The sequence below is a fragment of the Lagenorhynchus albirostris genome, chromosome 10 (assembly GCF_949774975.1).
Source record: "Lagenorhynchus albirostris chromosome 10, mLagAlb1.1, whole genome shotgun sequence".
Taxonomy (NCBI): Eukaryota; Metazoa; Chordata; class Mammalia; order Artiodactyla; family Delphinidae; genus Lagenorhynchus; species Lagenorhynchus albirostris.
The window spans coordinates 39,226,593-39,243,736 of record NC_083104.1 but is presented as its reverse complement, the minus strand read 5'-3'; the positions used below and the strand labels follow the sequence as shown (position 1 = coordinate 39,243,736).

Sequence of the window (17,144 nt, the reverse complement as noted above, 5' to 3'; positions counted from 1 at the left end):
TCTAGCCTAACTTGGGGATGGAGACAATTTGGATAGCTATAAAGATACTAAGAATAGTAGTGTGAGAACTAGGAATAAAAATTAAAGTAGGCATTCTGACTAGGCAGAGTAAGGAAATCATGTGTATGAGATGTAGTTCTTCCCTGCTCAGATTCCTGGTGTCTTGGTAATGTGATTACCTGGACTTTGTGTGGCACTTTTATTGCCACATGATAACTGTTTTTATTTTTAAATGTATTTATGCCATGCCTCATTCCAGAAAGGAATTAAATTTTTATTATGAAATTTTTTTCCCCAAAAATGTGTGAGTGTGCACTCACATGCCATATTTGTGATGTATATAGGTTTTAAAGACAAATAAAGCAAACAAAGAAACCCTCTGACCTTTACTCAGAGACCTCTCTGATGGCAATCCCTGCCTGGCTACAATCCCTTCCTTTTCCAGGGCGACCAGTACCTTGAATTCGGTATTGATCATTTTCTTATTTATTCTTAAATTATATATCTTTTAGTTTTGTATGTTTTTAGAACTTTACAGGCATGGAATCATATCATATGTATTCTTCAACTTTTTAAATTAACAAGGTTGAACATTATGACATCTTATCCATCCTCCTGTCAAAAACTATTTGTGAGTTTTTAGTTTTTTGCTGTTAAAAATAATGCAACTCTGAAAACTGTTGTACATGACTTATAGTGTCACATAATTTTTCTAGGGTTAAGTACAGAAAGTGAATAGCTGGTCTGTAGAGTATGTGTTACTTCAGCTTTACTAGATAATGCCAAAATGTTGTCCAAAGTGATTGTACCATGTTATATACCCACTAGTGGTGTAGGAGTGTCAGAATTAAAGTTTTACAGTCTGGTGGGTGTAAATGGCATCTGGTTGTCTTTAATTTCAATGTCCAGGTTATTAAGGAGGTTGATCATTTTTTCCTATGTGATTTGTGCTTCCTCTTCTGTGAAATGCCTGTTACGTCTTTTGCCCATTTTTCTAATTGTTGTTTTTCATTTCAAATGGACGTTTAGGAGTTTTTGTTTTGTTTATTCTGAATATCAGTTGTTTACCAGTTGTATATGTATTGAATTATCTTTCAGTTTATAGCTTGGCTTTTCACTTTATCTTGTCTTCTGATGAACTGAAGTTCTTTTGGCTTGCGGGATCTCAGTTTCCTGACCAGGGATTGAACCTGGGCTACAGCAGTGAAAGCCCAGAATCCTGACCACTAGACTACCAGGGAGTTCCCTGAATTGAAGTTCTTAAATGTAGCATACAGAGTTTTCCTTTATGCTTTGCTTTTTCTGTGTCTTGAAGATATCCTTTCCTATTCTGAAGACATAGAGATATTTGCTTGTAATTCTAGAAAGGGACTTAAAGCAGATATGGTCCTTCATAAGTATTTTTCTTATAGTTGAGTGCCTTTAGGACAGAGTTGTTATTCTTATACCAATTGAGAGCTAAAAAAATTGAAAAAGTAGAAAGTATTTGTAGTAAGGTAAAAAGCCAGCTTGGTTTTGTGAGAAGGTAGTTAAAAGACAAAGACGCTTCAGTGTGACTGCAACACATGTTGGTCTATCCTGTTTTTGTTCAGAAGTAAAACTATTTGTCTTCAGGTTCTGATTCCCTTTACTTCTGCGTTTTGTTTTGTAGATACAAGTCTAATTGTGCTCAACTGCTCGTTGAGGCTCGAGTTCAGCCCAATCCGTCGAAACATGTGAGTGTCTCCTCCTTGAATAAGGCTTCTCCTGTTGCCCGTGGCTCTTTCTGTGGCTCACATTGTTATTGAGAACCATCTTGCCTTGTTTGTAGTGCAATATGCCCATGATATTTGTTCCAGCATAAGCCTAAATCTTCCATTTCCATTATAGTTTGGAAATTTTCCTCATAGATGAGGAGTGAATCATTGCCTGCCCTCTCCAGCCTCACCTTTTTCCTTGCACTTACATACAGCCTGTACTCTATTCCTGCTGTGTTCTTGGTGTTCCCACTCACCACATGCCTCTTTGACTCTGCTTGTGCCTTCCCTGGTCTGGAATGTCCAGATTCTGTCCCCATCTCTGCTTGTGGAAATGGAACTCATCTTTAGAGACCCACATCCAAGCCATCTCTCACAAAACATATCTCCTGGGACCACTTCCCTCCAAACTCCTCTATTTATATCTTTAAACCTTTATGTGTATGTTGTAGTAATTCACTCATATCTTTTCAGCTCCCCTACTAGACCGTAAGTGCTTTTTAAGTTTAGGAATCAATGTATAGCAATTTCCTCTGTATCTGAGAGTTCAGTCAGCATTTGTCAAATGAATGAGGGCCATGTTAAAAGCACTCTCAGGAGGGAGAATTGGGGCTCAGATCACCACATAACTTCTGCAGTCTCTTAGGAGAAAATTTCTAGGAGAATACTGGACAAACATGAGAATACGGTCCTTTTCCTCAAGTTATTTTTTGTATTCCCAGTAAACTAACAAGAACCTAATGTTAAACATGTAGTGGACTTTTTCATTGGTTAGTGTTTTTGGCTGGGGTCTCCAGATTGTCTTTGCCAGTTTGTGTAGCATGGTATGGATTCTGGAGTTTAAGCTTTACAGTTATTTGCCCACAAACTAGAAGAGTTTCTTCCCTTGTAGAAGCCTTCCTCATCTCTCTAAATTAATTGTATGTGACATCTCTTTGGTATGTTAAGGATGAGTTGTAACTTGGTAAAAACTGTAATACTCTATGTTTTGGACATATTGATATGGGAAAACCACTGTCTTTGACATGTAAAACTGCATTGTGGGCTGTTAGAGGCTCACACTCAGCCTCTAAGCACCTATATGGCTGGGTTTGTAGTACTTGTTGAGGAGCAACTCTGTGCTGTGCTGAATGAGGGCAGTTTTCAAAAGAAACCCAATAGTCTCTGAAAGAAGGTGGATTGAATGACCTCTGAGGACCTTGACAGTTCTGAAATCCTGGTCGTTTCAGCCTGACGTTATAAACTACTGTTAGTTCTCATTTCCATCTTCTCTCTGCCTCTCTAAATCCTAGTGATTCATCAAGCCTAGTTCAGTTACCACCTCCTTCAGAAAGCCTTCCTGATAATATGCTTTCTGCTCAAAACTGGAACTCGCAGAGTGCACACATTGCAGTTGAGTTCTGACACTTGTTGCGGGGTCAGAATTGCCTCCTGTGGCTCATATCACTCTGCCTCTCCCCAGGTCCCCACAACCCATCCCCCTCACCACTGCGCAGTGTGTATGCAGTTTGTGCGGAAGGAAAACCTACTGTCTCTGGCCTGTCAGCACCAGTTTTGCCGCAGCTGCTGGGAGCAACACTGCTCAGTACTTGTCAAGGATGGCGTGGGTGTGGGTGAGTCTGCCATAGGATTTATAAAAGGCTGGCATGAAGTATTTAGCTTTAGCTCTGCCCTTTCAGGTTCTCAGGTCAACTGAGTGTTTTCTTGTGAGCCTAATTGAAGTTTTTATTGTCAGAACCATTGGTTTCCAAACACATCTGTCTGAACAATGGCAACGTTTAGACCTGAGCAAAATGAGAGAGTTAAGGCTAATGTTTGGGCATATATGTAAACGTTGGTGTGAATGCAAGGCTACCTTCTCTTGCCTTTTGGGAGAACTGTCCTTTAAGCTGCCTACCGTATCTATCTTGATTCTCAGAGTGGCAGCCATAACTCAGAAACACCTAGAGAGTTAGCTGTTATTTAGGAAATATAAGCACAAATCAAACTTGATCAGTTAAAGGAATATTTAACTATGACTTGATATTTGAAACTAAATCAGCATTACTTTAATTGTGTCTGCAAAATCTCATTGTATTGACGGTAATCACATGCATGTAATATTAAACATCACAGAACTAAATTGTTAGTTAATAACCCTATAGGATTTTTTTTTTTTTTTTTTTTTTTTTTGCGGTACGTGGACCTCTCACTGTTGTGGCCTCTCCCGTTGCGGAGCACAGGCTCCGGATGCACAGGCTCAGCGGCCATGGCTCACGGGCCCAGCCACTCTGCGGCACGTGGGATCTTCCCAGACCGGGGCACGAACCCGTGTCCCCTGCATTGGCAGGCAGACTCTCAACCACTGTGCCACCAGGGAAGCCCACCCTATAGGATTTTTTAAACAGTTTTGTTTTTTATTGGTGCTGTTTGTGATATATATGATTTAATTTGTTTTGTTTTTGTTGGGGTTTTTTTGGTGGCTCTGTGCGGCTTACAGGATCTTAGTTCCCCGACCAGGGATTGAACCCAGGGCTCTGGCAATGAGAATGCCGAGTCCTGACCACTGGACCATCAGGGAATTCCCTATCCTATTTAATTTGGAATAATATTTTAGTTGCATCACTGTGCAAATATATTAATTTCTCTCTTCTTTGAATAAATTCTGATGCTTTAGGGGTTCCTTACATAGAATCTGAATTTGTTGGTTGAACTCAGCAAATATATTATCGCTGTGTCTTCTGCGATACAGTTGTCCATCAGGTTATCTTTGTTCAACAGGTGTCTCTTGCATGGCTCAGGACTGCCCGCTTCGAACACCAGAGGACTTTGTGTTTCCATTGCTGCCCAATGAAGAATTGAGAGACAAATACAGACGCTACCTCTTCAGGGACTATGTGGAGGTATGCCCAGCCCCTGTTGTGCCCTCTGTCTTCCCAGGCCTGCTTTTCATCAGATGCTCACCAGTTACTTTATAGACTAGACTGCCAGTAGATGCTTTCGTTTGAAGAAAGAGCTCCACGGCTTTAAAACAGTTTGAAAACTACTAGAGTGCTAGTGAATCCCAGGTCTTTTGCTTCCTTGTTATGTATCCCTTGACCCATTATTTTACCTCTCTGAGCCTTGGTTTTCTCTTGTAGAATGGTCAGGCATCCCCACCTTATACAGAGTTGCTTAAACAAGCTGTTGTATGTCGGGATAAACACAAGTCAGGCATATCTCAGGAGTTGCTGTTCTGTTCAGTTCACTGTGTGGTTCAGCACAAAGAAGAGGTGTTGCTTTTTGGGCAATTGGAAAACTTGTTCAGGTTTTCAGCATGGTCAGTTTTGGAGTCCTTCCCCTCTGTTGCGCTACCTGTTCAGGCTTGTTTGTTCTATGCAGCATAATTTTCATCTTTGTCTTTCATGCCCAAGCTTATTGGATTGATTGACGGTCTGGGTTGTCTCATGCACATGCCACAGGAAAAGCAATGCCTTGTTCCTTGTGCTGTTTTCTGCCTTTGGTAGATGCCTGAGCGTCATTGAACCCCTCAGAGTCTTATGTGCAGCTGAGTGGTCTGTGTTCCTTTCCAGCCCTGGTCCGTATGCCCTTTCATTTCAGAGACACACTTCTGTATTCCATTTTGTCATGTAATCTTAGAGCATTCTAGTGAGTTGCTACCTAGTTTAAGCTAAGCATTCAAAGGTCATTTTCAGGGATCTCCCTGGTGGTCCAGTGGTCAAGAACCTGCCTTCCAATGCAGGGGATTCGGGTTTGATCCCTGGTTGGGGAACTAAGATCCCACATGCCGCGGGGCAACTAAGCCTGTGTGCTCTGGAGCCTGTGCGCCACAACTAGAGAGAAGCCCACATGCTGCAACGAAGAGCCCACACACCTCAACGAAAGATCCCGCATGCCACAGCGAAGATCCCATGTGCCGCAACTAAGACCTGACGCAGCCAAATAAATAAATATTAAAAACAAGCAAACAAACAAAGGTCATTTGCACTACCTGCCTAATGTCTGGTCTTCACAACATCCATCTTGAATTCCTGTAGCTCTTTGATATAAGTCATCAGCTGGAAGAACAGAAGGTGTTTGAGTACTCAGGGAGGTCTAATTTGGAGGCACCAACTAGGGGATGTCCTCATTATTCCTCCCCTTGGTGTGTTCACAGAGTCACTACCAGCTCCAGCTGTGCCCTGGTGCAGACTGCCCCATGGTTATCCGGGTACAGGAGCCCAGAGCTCGCCGAGTACAGTGCAATCGGTGCAACGAGGTCTTCTGGTAAGAGTGAGTGTGGGTGCTGAGCAGCCCTGGGCTTGTGCCTTCCCCTGCTCTAAAGCATCACTGCCGTTGCTCTTATGAGGGTGGGGCTGGGAGAGGCAGGGTCGTTGAGCCAGAAGAGCAGCTCTGTTCCACGTGGGCAGGGTTTGTACCTAGCATCTCATGTTCCATGAGATGTTTGATAATAGTCAGTCTGGAGACAAGAACGGGGCACAGATTCTTGGGGAATGTGCTGTGGTTATGCTGCTGAGACTCATGGCCCAGAGACTGCACGTCTGTATGGGTGTGTATCTACCTGCACAGATAATTCACATACTACTGTATTTGAAAGCAACAACCATCAACGTTTTAATCTTTCTCTTGGCCTTTCTGCTAATTTTATAACACTATAATCCATAAATGTGTTTATATTTACCTGGGGTTTACTCTATTCAGTAGACATGATGGGAATAGCTAAAGTATACTGAAGGCTTACCAGAGGAAATGCTCTGTCCTGATCATTTTACCTTCATTGTCACAACAACTGTGTATGATTGTACTGTTGTTACTCTTATGTTATAGGTGAGGAAATTGAGGTACAAGGTAATGGCAGAGCCATAATTTAGGTCCAGACCTGTCCCCAATTCATGCCTCCCTGGAAAATTCATGGTGGGGCTTCAGAGAAAGTACGTAGAAAATGTGGTATATGTGCATATGTGCCTGCCTCTCAAGATGTTGTTGAGGGAGTCTGTGATTCACCAAAGGTTAAGAACCACTAATGTGGTTGCTTTCCATCCTTTGTGTCCTGCATTATGAACTTCTTTTCCCTGGGACATGTGTTAGGCTACCTGCCTGAGAGCCTTTATCCATAACGTTGTGTTGGCTTGGACAAAAGGGAAATTAAAAACATGGGAGCCTGGCCTGATGAATGTTGGAGTGTTTTTCTTTTCTGATTTTAAGTTTCAAGCATTGTCAGATGTATCATGCCCCCTACAGATTGCACAAGTGCTGGCATTGTGCATCCTGTGTGCACATCTGACCTGGAGATAAGCCAAGGCTCCCAGAACTGGATCTCATTCCTGCCTTGGGCCTGAGTTGAGATATCTTAGAATTCATCCCCATGCCCTTGGGGAAGCTGAATTCTGAATTTGATATCCTGTCAGGAAGGATTGACACCACATAAGATATTTGAAACAAACATTTCATTTGGGTTTATTGAGAGAAATTCACACAGTACTTCAGTATAATCCTGGGTGAGAAAAGGTCTCAGATGCCTTGATAGGTGACGTTACCTCTTTGAAAAGCTCTAATTCAGGATCTGTTGGCTTGGACAGAAGGAAAATGAAGAACACAGGATCTGACCTAACAATTATCTTTTCTGGTTTTAAGTTTCAAGTGTCGTCAGATGTATCACGCCCCCACAGACTGCGCCACAATTCGGAAATGGCTCACGAAGTGTGCAGACGACTCTGAAACAGCCAACTACATTAGTGCTCACACTAAAGACGTAAGGACTGTATCTTACCTGTCATGGATCTGCCCTCCTTAGTGCTACCCAGGGCCTTGCCCAGGAGATGTACCGTCTGAGAGCAGAACAGGGCTCTTGATGGAGGCTCTTGATCAGGGCCTCAGGGCTCTTGATGGAGGCTGCCCAGACCTGGCAGAGTTTGTAGCAATTTATCATGGTATGCACCGAGTGCATTTATTTTAATAAATTGCTGAAATGCTTGGAGAAGTTTGACCCTTAGGAAAACTAATTAGAAGAAGACTAGGTTTTATTGAATGTTTCCCAAGCTTTAACAGCCCTGGGAGGGAGGTAGTTGATAGCCACACATAATAAATAGCAGAACTCTAATGCAAGCCCAAGCCTGCCCAATTCTCATTCTGGAAACTTCCCATGGAAAAGCATGGCCTGTAGCCCCTTGAGTTCTGCACGACTCAGCACTCAAGGATGTACCCTGTGCCAGTCACACGCTGAGTTGATGCACCCACAAGCACAGCTGTGACCATGACATCATTAAGCATAGTCCTTTTCGTGGCGATGGAAGAGCACAGCATCAGACTGATCTCTGCATTGCTGCCTGGGGTTGCTGGCATCTCTCAAATGAGAGCGAGCTTTAGAGGTTATTTCCTTGGCCTCTCCTGGAAGCAGAAGTTCAGGCAAGCTGATGAGGACTTAGTCCAGTGTGGCAGCTTTTACGCTGCTTTGGCGTTCCTCCCAAGCAGGCAAGCTCTCTACTGACTCAGCTTGTGCTTAATCTGAGCGGCCTCGTGGCAGGGACAGATGGTGCTTGGAGTGTTTCAGAGCCAAACATGCTGACCTCATTTCCTTGAATTGCTGTTCCAGCCTCAGCGACCCGCCACATTTAAGTGAGATGCTCCTCCCCAGAAGTGCTCGCACGATGAGCTACTGGGCACGGGTGCCGGGAGCTTTGTGTAATTTGTCTTAGAACCGGCCTGATGGTGCGTGAGCCTAATGGCACCCTTCTGTCTCCTCAGTGTCCCAAGTGCAACATCTGCATTGAGAAGAATGGAGGCTGCAATCACATGGTGAGCAGATGCCTGTACGTTTTGCTTATGTGACATGGAACCTTTGGTCAGCGTGCTCTTAACATGTTCTCTTCTGTTTCCCTCTGACAGCAATGCTCCAAGTGTAAACACGGTGAGTCCCAGGCTTGATGTACAAGGCCCAGTGGCACAGTCTCTGTTTCTTGTGCATGGGTCTCCACTGCTTATTTAGTGAGTGCTTTTGTGGTGAAGTGATAAAACAGAGGGCAGCCTCAGTCACTTATAGTCATGATAACCAGATTAAAGCATTTATTGATTTATTATTTTTCGGTCCCTTTTATAATCCCACTGCCGTCTCGCTGACGCATGTAGTCAGAAGTCAAGTTTGGGGTGACTATTAGACCCTCGTGAATCCTCAGTCATCCAAGAAGAAGGTTTTAGTGTGTTCTTTTTATTTTTGCCAAGGCAGGTAAGTAGCATGGGGCTTATCTGGGCTGCCTTACAGATACCTTTTAAGCAGGCTGTACATGGTTTTACTGGAGGCAGTAAAATAATAGTTTTCCATTGAGGTTTTTTTTTTATATATATATATAAATTTATTTACTTATTTATTTTTGGCTGCGTTGGGTCTTTGTTGCTGTGCGTGTGCTTTCTCTAGTTGTGGCAAGTGGGGGCTACTCTTTGTTGCGGTGCATGGGCTTCTCATTACAGTGGCTTCTCCTGTTGTGGAGCACGGCCTCTAGGCGTACAGGCCTCAGTAGTTGTGGCTCGCGGGCTCTAGAGCTCAGGCTCAGTAGTTGTGGTGCACGGACTTAGTGGCTCCGTGGCATGTGGGAACTTCCTGGACCAGGGCTCGAACCCGTGTCCCCCTGCGTTGGCAGGCGGATTCTTAACCACTGTGCCACCAGGGAAGTCTCCTCTGAGGTTTTATAAAGTTTTCAGAGGGGGTTTTGGCCTTTCAGGCCTCCGTCATCTATCAGTTGTAGGTTACATAGAACCTGTTGGTTTTGCTTTCCTTTCCTGCCAGATCAAGTAAAGAAATAAAATTCCTTTGGGTAGAAAATATGTCTAGATAGGTTTCTTACACAGCTGCTTAGATGCCAACCAGGAGGCCATGAGAGTTTCTCTTTGTAAGAGCCTGACTTATGCTATTCCTGTGTTCTCCCAGGAGCACACTGTAATCAGAGTAGACGAGGCAAGGTTTTAGACTGGAGTGGTGACCCTGAAGTGTAGAGTGAAGATAGGCCGAGGGTAGTGGCATATTTCCTCAGTGATATCGCACCCTAGCTTTTCTGCATGTTTGAATGAGAGGGACATACATGATCCACTTAGAACAGTGCACAAGACATACGTACAGTTTAAAGAGAAATGACAAAGTGAACACGCGAGTACCCACCACATTCTTAGTACTGAGGAAGTCCTCTGTGTGTCCCTCCTCAGTCATAGTCTCCCCATCCCTTACTGCCCAGAGTTAACTTCCATCCCTCACATTGCTGTATAGTTTTACTACCTGTACAGGCAACCCTAAGCAATGTAGTAGTATTTAAAACAGTAGCAAACACAACCTAGCTGACTGAGGAGAAAGCAATATTGCCACTGTTCAATGAAGCCTCCTAGGAGAAGAGAAGTGAACGACCTCTGGGTCTCTTGATTTGGCTTTAGCTTTAGCTTCTCCAGATTTTACAGAAGTCCCTTTTGGGAAGTCATTGAGCCAACTTATGGAGTGATTCCTGGGAAACAGGGTTTACCACTGTCGGGGTCTCTGGCAGAGACAGAACATAGAACTGTGGTTGGCCCCTCTCCATTAAGCCACAATAATTGTTCAGATGTATAGCATCCATAGGGGATCTTTATTTTTCCCTCTTTGCTTCCTCAGTATGGAAACAGAGTCATAATTCTGGGTATGCACTATTGGGTGGGTTTTATGAAAATGTGCTTTTTCTTTTTTTTGGCCTCACTGTGTGGCTTGTGGGATCTTAGATCCCCCACCTGGGATTGAACCTGGGCCACGGCAGTGAAAGCACCGAGACCTAACCAGTGGACCACCAGGGAATTCCCATAAAAATGTGCTGTTTAAGACAGAAGAAAAGGGGGAAAAGTCTTTCTTTCCAGTTTCATGTACAACACCTAGGACAGGTGTTGAGAGTGGGACATAGTCAGGAGGGCACATGTGTTTTCTGAATGACCAGGTGGGCTTCAGTTGGACAAGTTTCTGCTTGTCACAGAGGCATTGGCACAGCAGACCAGTGGCCTTGTACAGTCAGCATCTGCTTGTGTTGGATTAAACGGCACAAAGCATATGTGTTCATGAAACTGAGACTATCCGTAGGCTGTTGTTCACATCAGCAAGGACAGGCTTACAGGGACAGTGGAATGTGACAGGGATGAGTGGTATACATTCCCTCTGTAAAGAGGCACCCTTGGAGAGTTCTGGATAGGTGACCCCCCCACCCCCCACCCAGAGCAGGATCTGTCTGTTTTCCTGCTTTGCCTATGACTTTGGAGGAATGTGGGCTTGTCTCGTGTGTGTAAATACTTCTTTCTCTATTCTGTGTAGACTTCTGCTGGATGTGTCTAGGAGATTGGAAGACCCACGGCAGCGAGTACTATGAGTGCAGTCGGTACAAGGAGAACCCTGACATTGTCAATCAGAGCCAGCAAGCCCAGGCCAGGGAGGCCCTCAAGAAGTACTTGTTCTACTTTGAGAGGGTAGGCATCCAGAAGCCTGGAGGGTAGGCTTCTTCCATTTGTCCTGCTGGGTGAAATTCCCAGTGACTGGTAGCCACAGCCAGCATGCTCACACAGAAGTCAGGAAGTGGAACTCCTGCAGTGGCCTGTGTGGTGCCTCCATAGATATGGCTTTCAGACTCCACAGGGCGGCCACAGCTAACAAGGAAGGACCTGCTGACCTTGTTTGAATGATGAGTTGAAGGATAATGAAGGATCATCAGACAGTCTTTTCCATCCAGTGCCATGTTTGTTGTTTGTTTTTAATTGAGGTATAACTGACTGACAGTATTATATAATTTTCAGGTGTACAACATAGTGATTCATAATTTTTAAGGATTATACTCCATTTATAGTTATTATAAAATGTTGGTTATATTCCCTGTGCTGTACAGTATATCCTTGTAGCTTATTTTACACATAGTAGTTTGTATCTCTTAATCCCCTACCCCTATCTTGCCCCTCCCCCTAATCCAGTGCCATCTTAATAGTCAGATTCAGAGGGCAGTTCATCCCAGGAAGACCCTTCAGAAGCCCACAGAGCATGGGACATTTGGTTTCTAAGCACAAGAGACCTGTAGTTACCTAGCTTTGCTTCATCCTCAGGGCTCGAGTCCTATTGCCGCAGGGGGGTAGAGTGATCTGGCAGGCAGACAGCTGCTCTGGACAGGGTTGGTAGTGTGGACTGAGGAAGCCCCCCTCTTGCAATCCCAAGGACACACAGTCCCCATCAGCTAGATGAGGCTGTGGCCATTCTGAACTCCTTTTGGATCTCCACCTTCCTGGGACTCCTGCAGCTTTCTCCCTCCTCTGAACCCTGTAGTGGGAGAACCACAACAAGAGCTTGCAGCTGGAGGCACAGACATACCAGCGGATTCACGAGAAGATTCAGGAGAGGGTCATGAATAATCTGGGGACGTGGATCGACTGGCAGTACCTACAGAATGCTGCCAAGCTTTTGGCCAAGGTTTGTACCCCCTCACTCTTCCAGCCCTGTCAGGCCCAGACCTCTGAGGGTGGGAGGCACTGTAGGGGGCAGGGGGCTCAGCACCCTGTGCAGTCCTGCATGCTCCTGCTTATGGGTCCACATTTTGCTGGGCTATGCCCACTGAGGACCCAGCCCTCTGTGGATGTCCAGGGGATTTTAAGAAGAGTATTCCAGTGCCTTGGCCTGCAGGGAAAGAACTGCAGGGAAAACTAGAGCCCTTTTCTTCTTTTGTCCCATCCATGCATCACTCAAAGGAAAATAAGAGATTGTCTTTGGACAAGTATTGAGATAGATGTGTGGACTCTGATGTCCGACTCAAGAGGGAAGAGCCGTTGAGGCAGCTGCTGGTAATAAATCACAGTGTGGAAAAGGAACTGTGGGTGTTCTGTGACCATTTTTGTTTCAGTTTTTGCCATGTTGTCCCCCAATTCATCTTTTATTTGCCTTGGCCTCATTTCTTTCAGGCCCATACCCGTTGAGCCAGGCTAATTTGCATGGTGGGGTAGAATTGTAAAAGCCACCTGAGATCCATGTAGTTAGGGTCATAGATACAGGTCCCTTCTCTTCTCTGTTGCAGTGTCGATACACCCTGCAGTACACGTACCCATATGCATACTACATGGAGTCTGGACCCAGGAAGAAGCTGGTAAGGCAAAGCGATTCTTCTTCTCTGCTCTCTTAGCTTCAGAGCTGCCCTTCTCTACCTGCACTTTGCAGGAGAGCAAGGACCAGATGCCTGGTTATTGGGAGGGCAAAATCAAAACTGGCAATTGTAAAATTTTATTTCTCCCCTAGGCATTTCCAAAGTAGATCTCAGGTGCTGGTATTTTGTGTAATAGGAAGGCAGATATACTGAAGCCAGTGAACAACTATATTTTTGGGGTGACTGGCTGAAAATGTCTGTTGCCACTTGGGAGCCAGTGCCCATGCTTTGGGAGGATATGCAGCTTGCATGTTCCTAAATATAGCGGACTTTGTTTGCATCTTGGTTTAATTTTCATCTTAGATGTTGGGTTGTTTCCCCCCAATTATAAAGTAATTCACACTTATTGTTTAAATGTTGAAAAACTTAGAAAAACATTTACATCATTTATCATCCCACCAGAAAGAAATGACTGCTGTTAGTGTTTTCCAGCCTTTTAAAATTAATATTATTTCTATAATCAAGGTTATATATATAACATTTTTTTGTTACAACTAATTGTTTTTGCAGCTGTTGTTATTTACCCGGCTGGAAAATGCCATTTTGTAATAGTTGCATAAATGTTCCAGTATATGGTTGTACCAACATTTGGGGCATTTATTGTTTCTGTTTTTCACTATCATAAATAAGACATTGGGAAACCTCTTTGTGCAACTGATTTGTGCAGTGGGTATATAATTACTAAGTCAAATGGTTTGAAAATTTTTAAGACTCTTGATTTTCAGAAGGGCTGAAAAAATGCAGTGTTCAGTGAATACAGTGTCTGTGAATATCCACTTTGACTTGTTCTTGTAGCATCCATTTCGCTGTATGTTGGGAGCATTCTCTTCAGTGGCTTAAGTTCTTCCCTTTTCTTTGGGGGTGGAGGGTGAGTGTGGCCTTGCCACATGGCTTTACTCCATAGGTAGCCTTTTTTTTTTTTTTTTTTTTTTTTTTTTTGCGGTCCGCGGGCCTCTCACTGTTGTGGTCTCTCCCGCTGCGGAGCACAGGCTCCGGACACGCAGGCTCAGCGGCCACGGCTCACGGGCCCAGCCGCTCCGCAGCATGTGGAATCTTCCCAGACCGGGTCACGAACCTGTGTCCTCTGCATCGGCAGGCGGACTCTCAACCACTGTGCCACCAGGGAAGCCCCATAGGTAGCCTTTTGATTGGATTCTGGCTCTGGGTACAGGAAGTAGCACTGCTCTCTGAGGACAGTATCAGAGACACGGTTGTCTATAGCTCATGCGAGCCTGAGGTGCTGCATCTGCCCCTCCCATCTGCAGGCCCTGCCCCGGCTACAGCCCCTTCTCCTTTTGACCCTCCTGCTCTACCCATACAGTTTGAATACCAGCAGGCTCAGCTGGAGGCTGAGATCGAAAACCTGTCATGGAAGGTGGAACGTGCAGACAGCTATGACAGAGGGGTAAGTGCTGTCCTCTTGGATCCTCTGGCAGGCAAGGGAGGGCTGGTGTGGTAATAGGTAACATGGTAGCTGGCATGTAGACTGGAGGCTGCTGCTGAGAAGGGTGGGAAGGTCAGTGCTTTTGACTTCTTGGAGTCCGTGGCAGGGGGGGCAGGGGTGGGGTGGCTTTAGCTGCTCCCTGCTTATGGGACTGGGCCATGCAAGCACCTATCTTGCTTCCTTGGTGCAGGACTTAGAGAACCAGATGCACATAGCAGAGCAGCGGAGGAGAACCCTGCTGAAGGATTTCCATGACACCTAGGTTGGGACATGGACGTGCCAGAGTGAGGAAGATGTGGCTGCGAGGTCTCCCGGCTGCTGTACTGCATGCTGCAGGCTCTGCCTTTCACAACCCCAGGCAACAGCCAGGGCCCCACTCCTGAGAGACACTGGCCACACACCTCTTAGTCGATTTCTGGTTTTTTTTTTTCCCTCATCTTTTGCTTTTTGTTTTTCCCAGGGTAGAGGCCATGTTGAATTGGCCTCTTCTCAGGACCTTTAATTCCCCCTGGATGGTTGTTGGGAGGGAGGGAAAGTTTTTTTTTGAATGACTATTAATAGGATTAGATCATTACAACTTATAATTTTCAAAGGTTGTACAATTATACAAAAAAGAGGGGGCAAACAAACCATAGAATTACACAGAACCCTTTTTAAAAATAAATTGGCATTGGAGTGTTTTAACCTCTAGCTATTTTACTTAGAATGTAACATATGCTGCCCGCTCACCTTGCCTCAGAATCTCTACTGCAAGAGGGCCCCGGTGGTCTTTGCTTGCCAGATTCATATGTGTTTGGCCACAGCTAGAGTCCCAAGGGAAGAGCATGGGTGGCAGATGGTGGGAAATTAAGTTGGCCTGAGTTATAGGCATGGAGCGCAGGGAATCACATCGTGCCTCCTGTCTGGTCCTTGTAGACCCTTTTGTGGTCAGGTGCACTGCCTTACGTTGGCAGTGAGGAGACAATACAGAACGGAGTCTTGCCATGGGGTGTCATCCTGTCTGATGGCACTGTGTGTCTGTGGACTCATCTTAATTCTTGAAAGTGAGCTTTACCTGGGTCTGGCTACTCAGGCCAGAGCCCACAGCAGAACACGTAGGTGGGCTTGTGGCCCTCCAGACCAGGGGATGTGAGTTCAGCACAGTTTTCTTTTGTTTTCTAAAGATAGAGATCCACTTTTAAAGGGGATTGTTCCCCCAAATAAATTTGTTTTACCTTGGTTCCTTCTTTTGTGCCAGTGTTCCCGTGGTGTGACTCTGACCAGGTTCACACACAGCCATACCTGACACTGTCCTGCTACACTTTCCTCTGGTGAACGTTAGGGTCAGAGTTCAGCATGGTCCTCCCAAGGATGGACTCTGGTCTGCCTGGCTCAGGGACCTTGTTTGCACAAATTGTTTTCATGTTAACCTGGAGTGTATGTCTCCATTACCCACTCTAGGGGTTGGTTGCGCTCCCCCTTGCCTGGTTTCAGCTATTGGAGGACAGCACCTCTAGGGTCTGGGAGTCTGAGGCCAGCACGGTTCTTGATTTGTGGTCCCAGCTCCTGTACCACAAGGGGCGGGCCAGGGAAAAAGGCCAGCTTTTTCACAGTGCAGAGGAACAAGTGGTTTGCATGGTGTCCTACCTGTCCTGAACCTGGTCCTGTGGGCCTTTCAGAAGTTACATCTGTGATTCTTGGGGTTTCTATGGCTTTTTTCAGTGCCTCCACTCTGAGGCCGGCAGAGTTGTCCATACTCGATAGGGCCTCCTTGACCTCCTGGAAGAGTTGCTTAGGAGATCTGTGAATAAATATTGTGTTGGAAATTCTTTGATATTCAAACATTTTCACCTCAGTCGGTAATTTCCCAGGTACCATGTAAGCTGTAAACTGAATCACTCTTGAAGGCAGAGGACAGCTGTAACTCTTGGAGTCATGGGGTACATAGTCGGCTGCAGGCTCCCTTTCTCCCCAATCAGATTTTGCCTCTTCCTGTCATCTCCTGCAAGGAAAGGACCACGGGGTGGAGCGGTAGGACAAGTTAGGAGTATAGCGGATGAACCCAGAGTTGGACAGTGCTGAGCTAACTGAAGGAGAAGAGTGCCTGCTGCGGGACCTAGGGGTGGGGTGTGACTGTTGCATTGGCCCATGGAAGATCCTGGTGTCTGGAGCTTTTACCTCTGCATTGAGTCCTTTCTGTGTCACCGCCATGGCAGCGGCAGGAGCTGAGTTGCAGCTCTGCACCTTAAGTCACACCCTCGGCACCCTGGGCATTTTTTGGACTGCACAGCTACCACATAGTGCATTTGCATCCAGCTGTGGCCCCAACCACTGGAGCTGCAGGAGGTTCTGTGCCCAGACTGCAGCCTGCAGCCCTTGATCTGCAGAGAGCTTTCTTTCATGCCTCAAGTGGCTGTCTCTTGTTAACATCAGGAAGATAGAAAAGGTCAGGCAGAATTTTTCTGCCCTGCAAAGGAAGGCACAGTGTTTTCATGAATTTACCATGTATCTTTGTTTTCTTCAAAGAAAAAGTTGAGGTGATGTCATCTGCTCAACCTTGAGTGGTTTATTCAAAATAAACTGCAAGTTTCTGATTATAAAAGTGTGTGCAGAGTCATTCTTCAAAGGATCCAAGTAGCCTTCTGAGTCAATGCCCCCAGGGGTTCAGGCCACTGAGCACCAAATAGGGGCCTTCCTGTTGGCCAGTCCCCTCTTGCAGAGGGCTGTGAAGGCCCCACTGGCCTGACTGCTCTGTCTTTCTTCCCTTTCTGGGGAGAGGTCACCTGTGGAGGGAAGTGGAATATCCTGGTACTTTTGGCTTTCCTTTCCCTCCTT

General features: G+C 45.5%; 1 protein-coding gene across 5 annotated transcripts in view; it reads left to right on the top strand.

The window, feature by feature from the left end:
- The window catches only part of ARIH2 (ariadne RBR E3 ubiquitin protein ligase 2), a 46,689-nt gene extending 29,778 nt beyond the window's left edge, over nt 1–16,911 (top strand). For 4 of the 5 annotated variants that reach the window (XM_060161951.1, XM_060161950.1, XM_060161953.1 and 1 more), the window contains 12 exons: nt 1,652–1,715; nt 3,199–3,349; nt 4,497–4,618; nt 5,872–5,981; nt 7,350–7,467; nt 8,460–8,510; nt 8,601–8,622; nt 11,026–11,177; nt 12,019–12,162; nt 12,761–12,829; nt 14,208–14,291; nt 14,521–16,911. In XM_060161951.1, coding sequence (XP_060017934.1) covers nt 1,652–1,715; nt 3,199–3,349; nt 4,497–4,618; nt 5,872–5,981; nt 7,350–7,467; nt 8,460–8,510; nt 8,601–8,622; nt 11,026–11,177; nt 12,019–12,162; nt 12,761–12,829; nt 14,208–14,291; nt 14,521–14,592 — 1,159 coding nt within the window. In that variant the 3' untranslated portion in view covers nt 14,593–16,911. Of the gene's footprint in view, nt 1–1,651; nt 1,716–3,198; nt 3,350–4,496; nt 4,619–5,871; nt 5,982–7,349; nt 7,468–8,459; nt 8,511–8,600; nt 8,623–11,025; nt 11,178–12,018; nt 12,163–12,760; nt 12,830–14,151; nt 14,292–14,520 lie in introns of all 5 variants that reach the window. The other variant, XM_060161952.1, reaches the window with a different exon arrangement.
- Nucleotides 16,912–17,144: the final 233 nt, after the last annotated feature.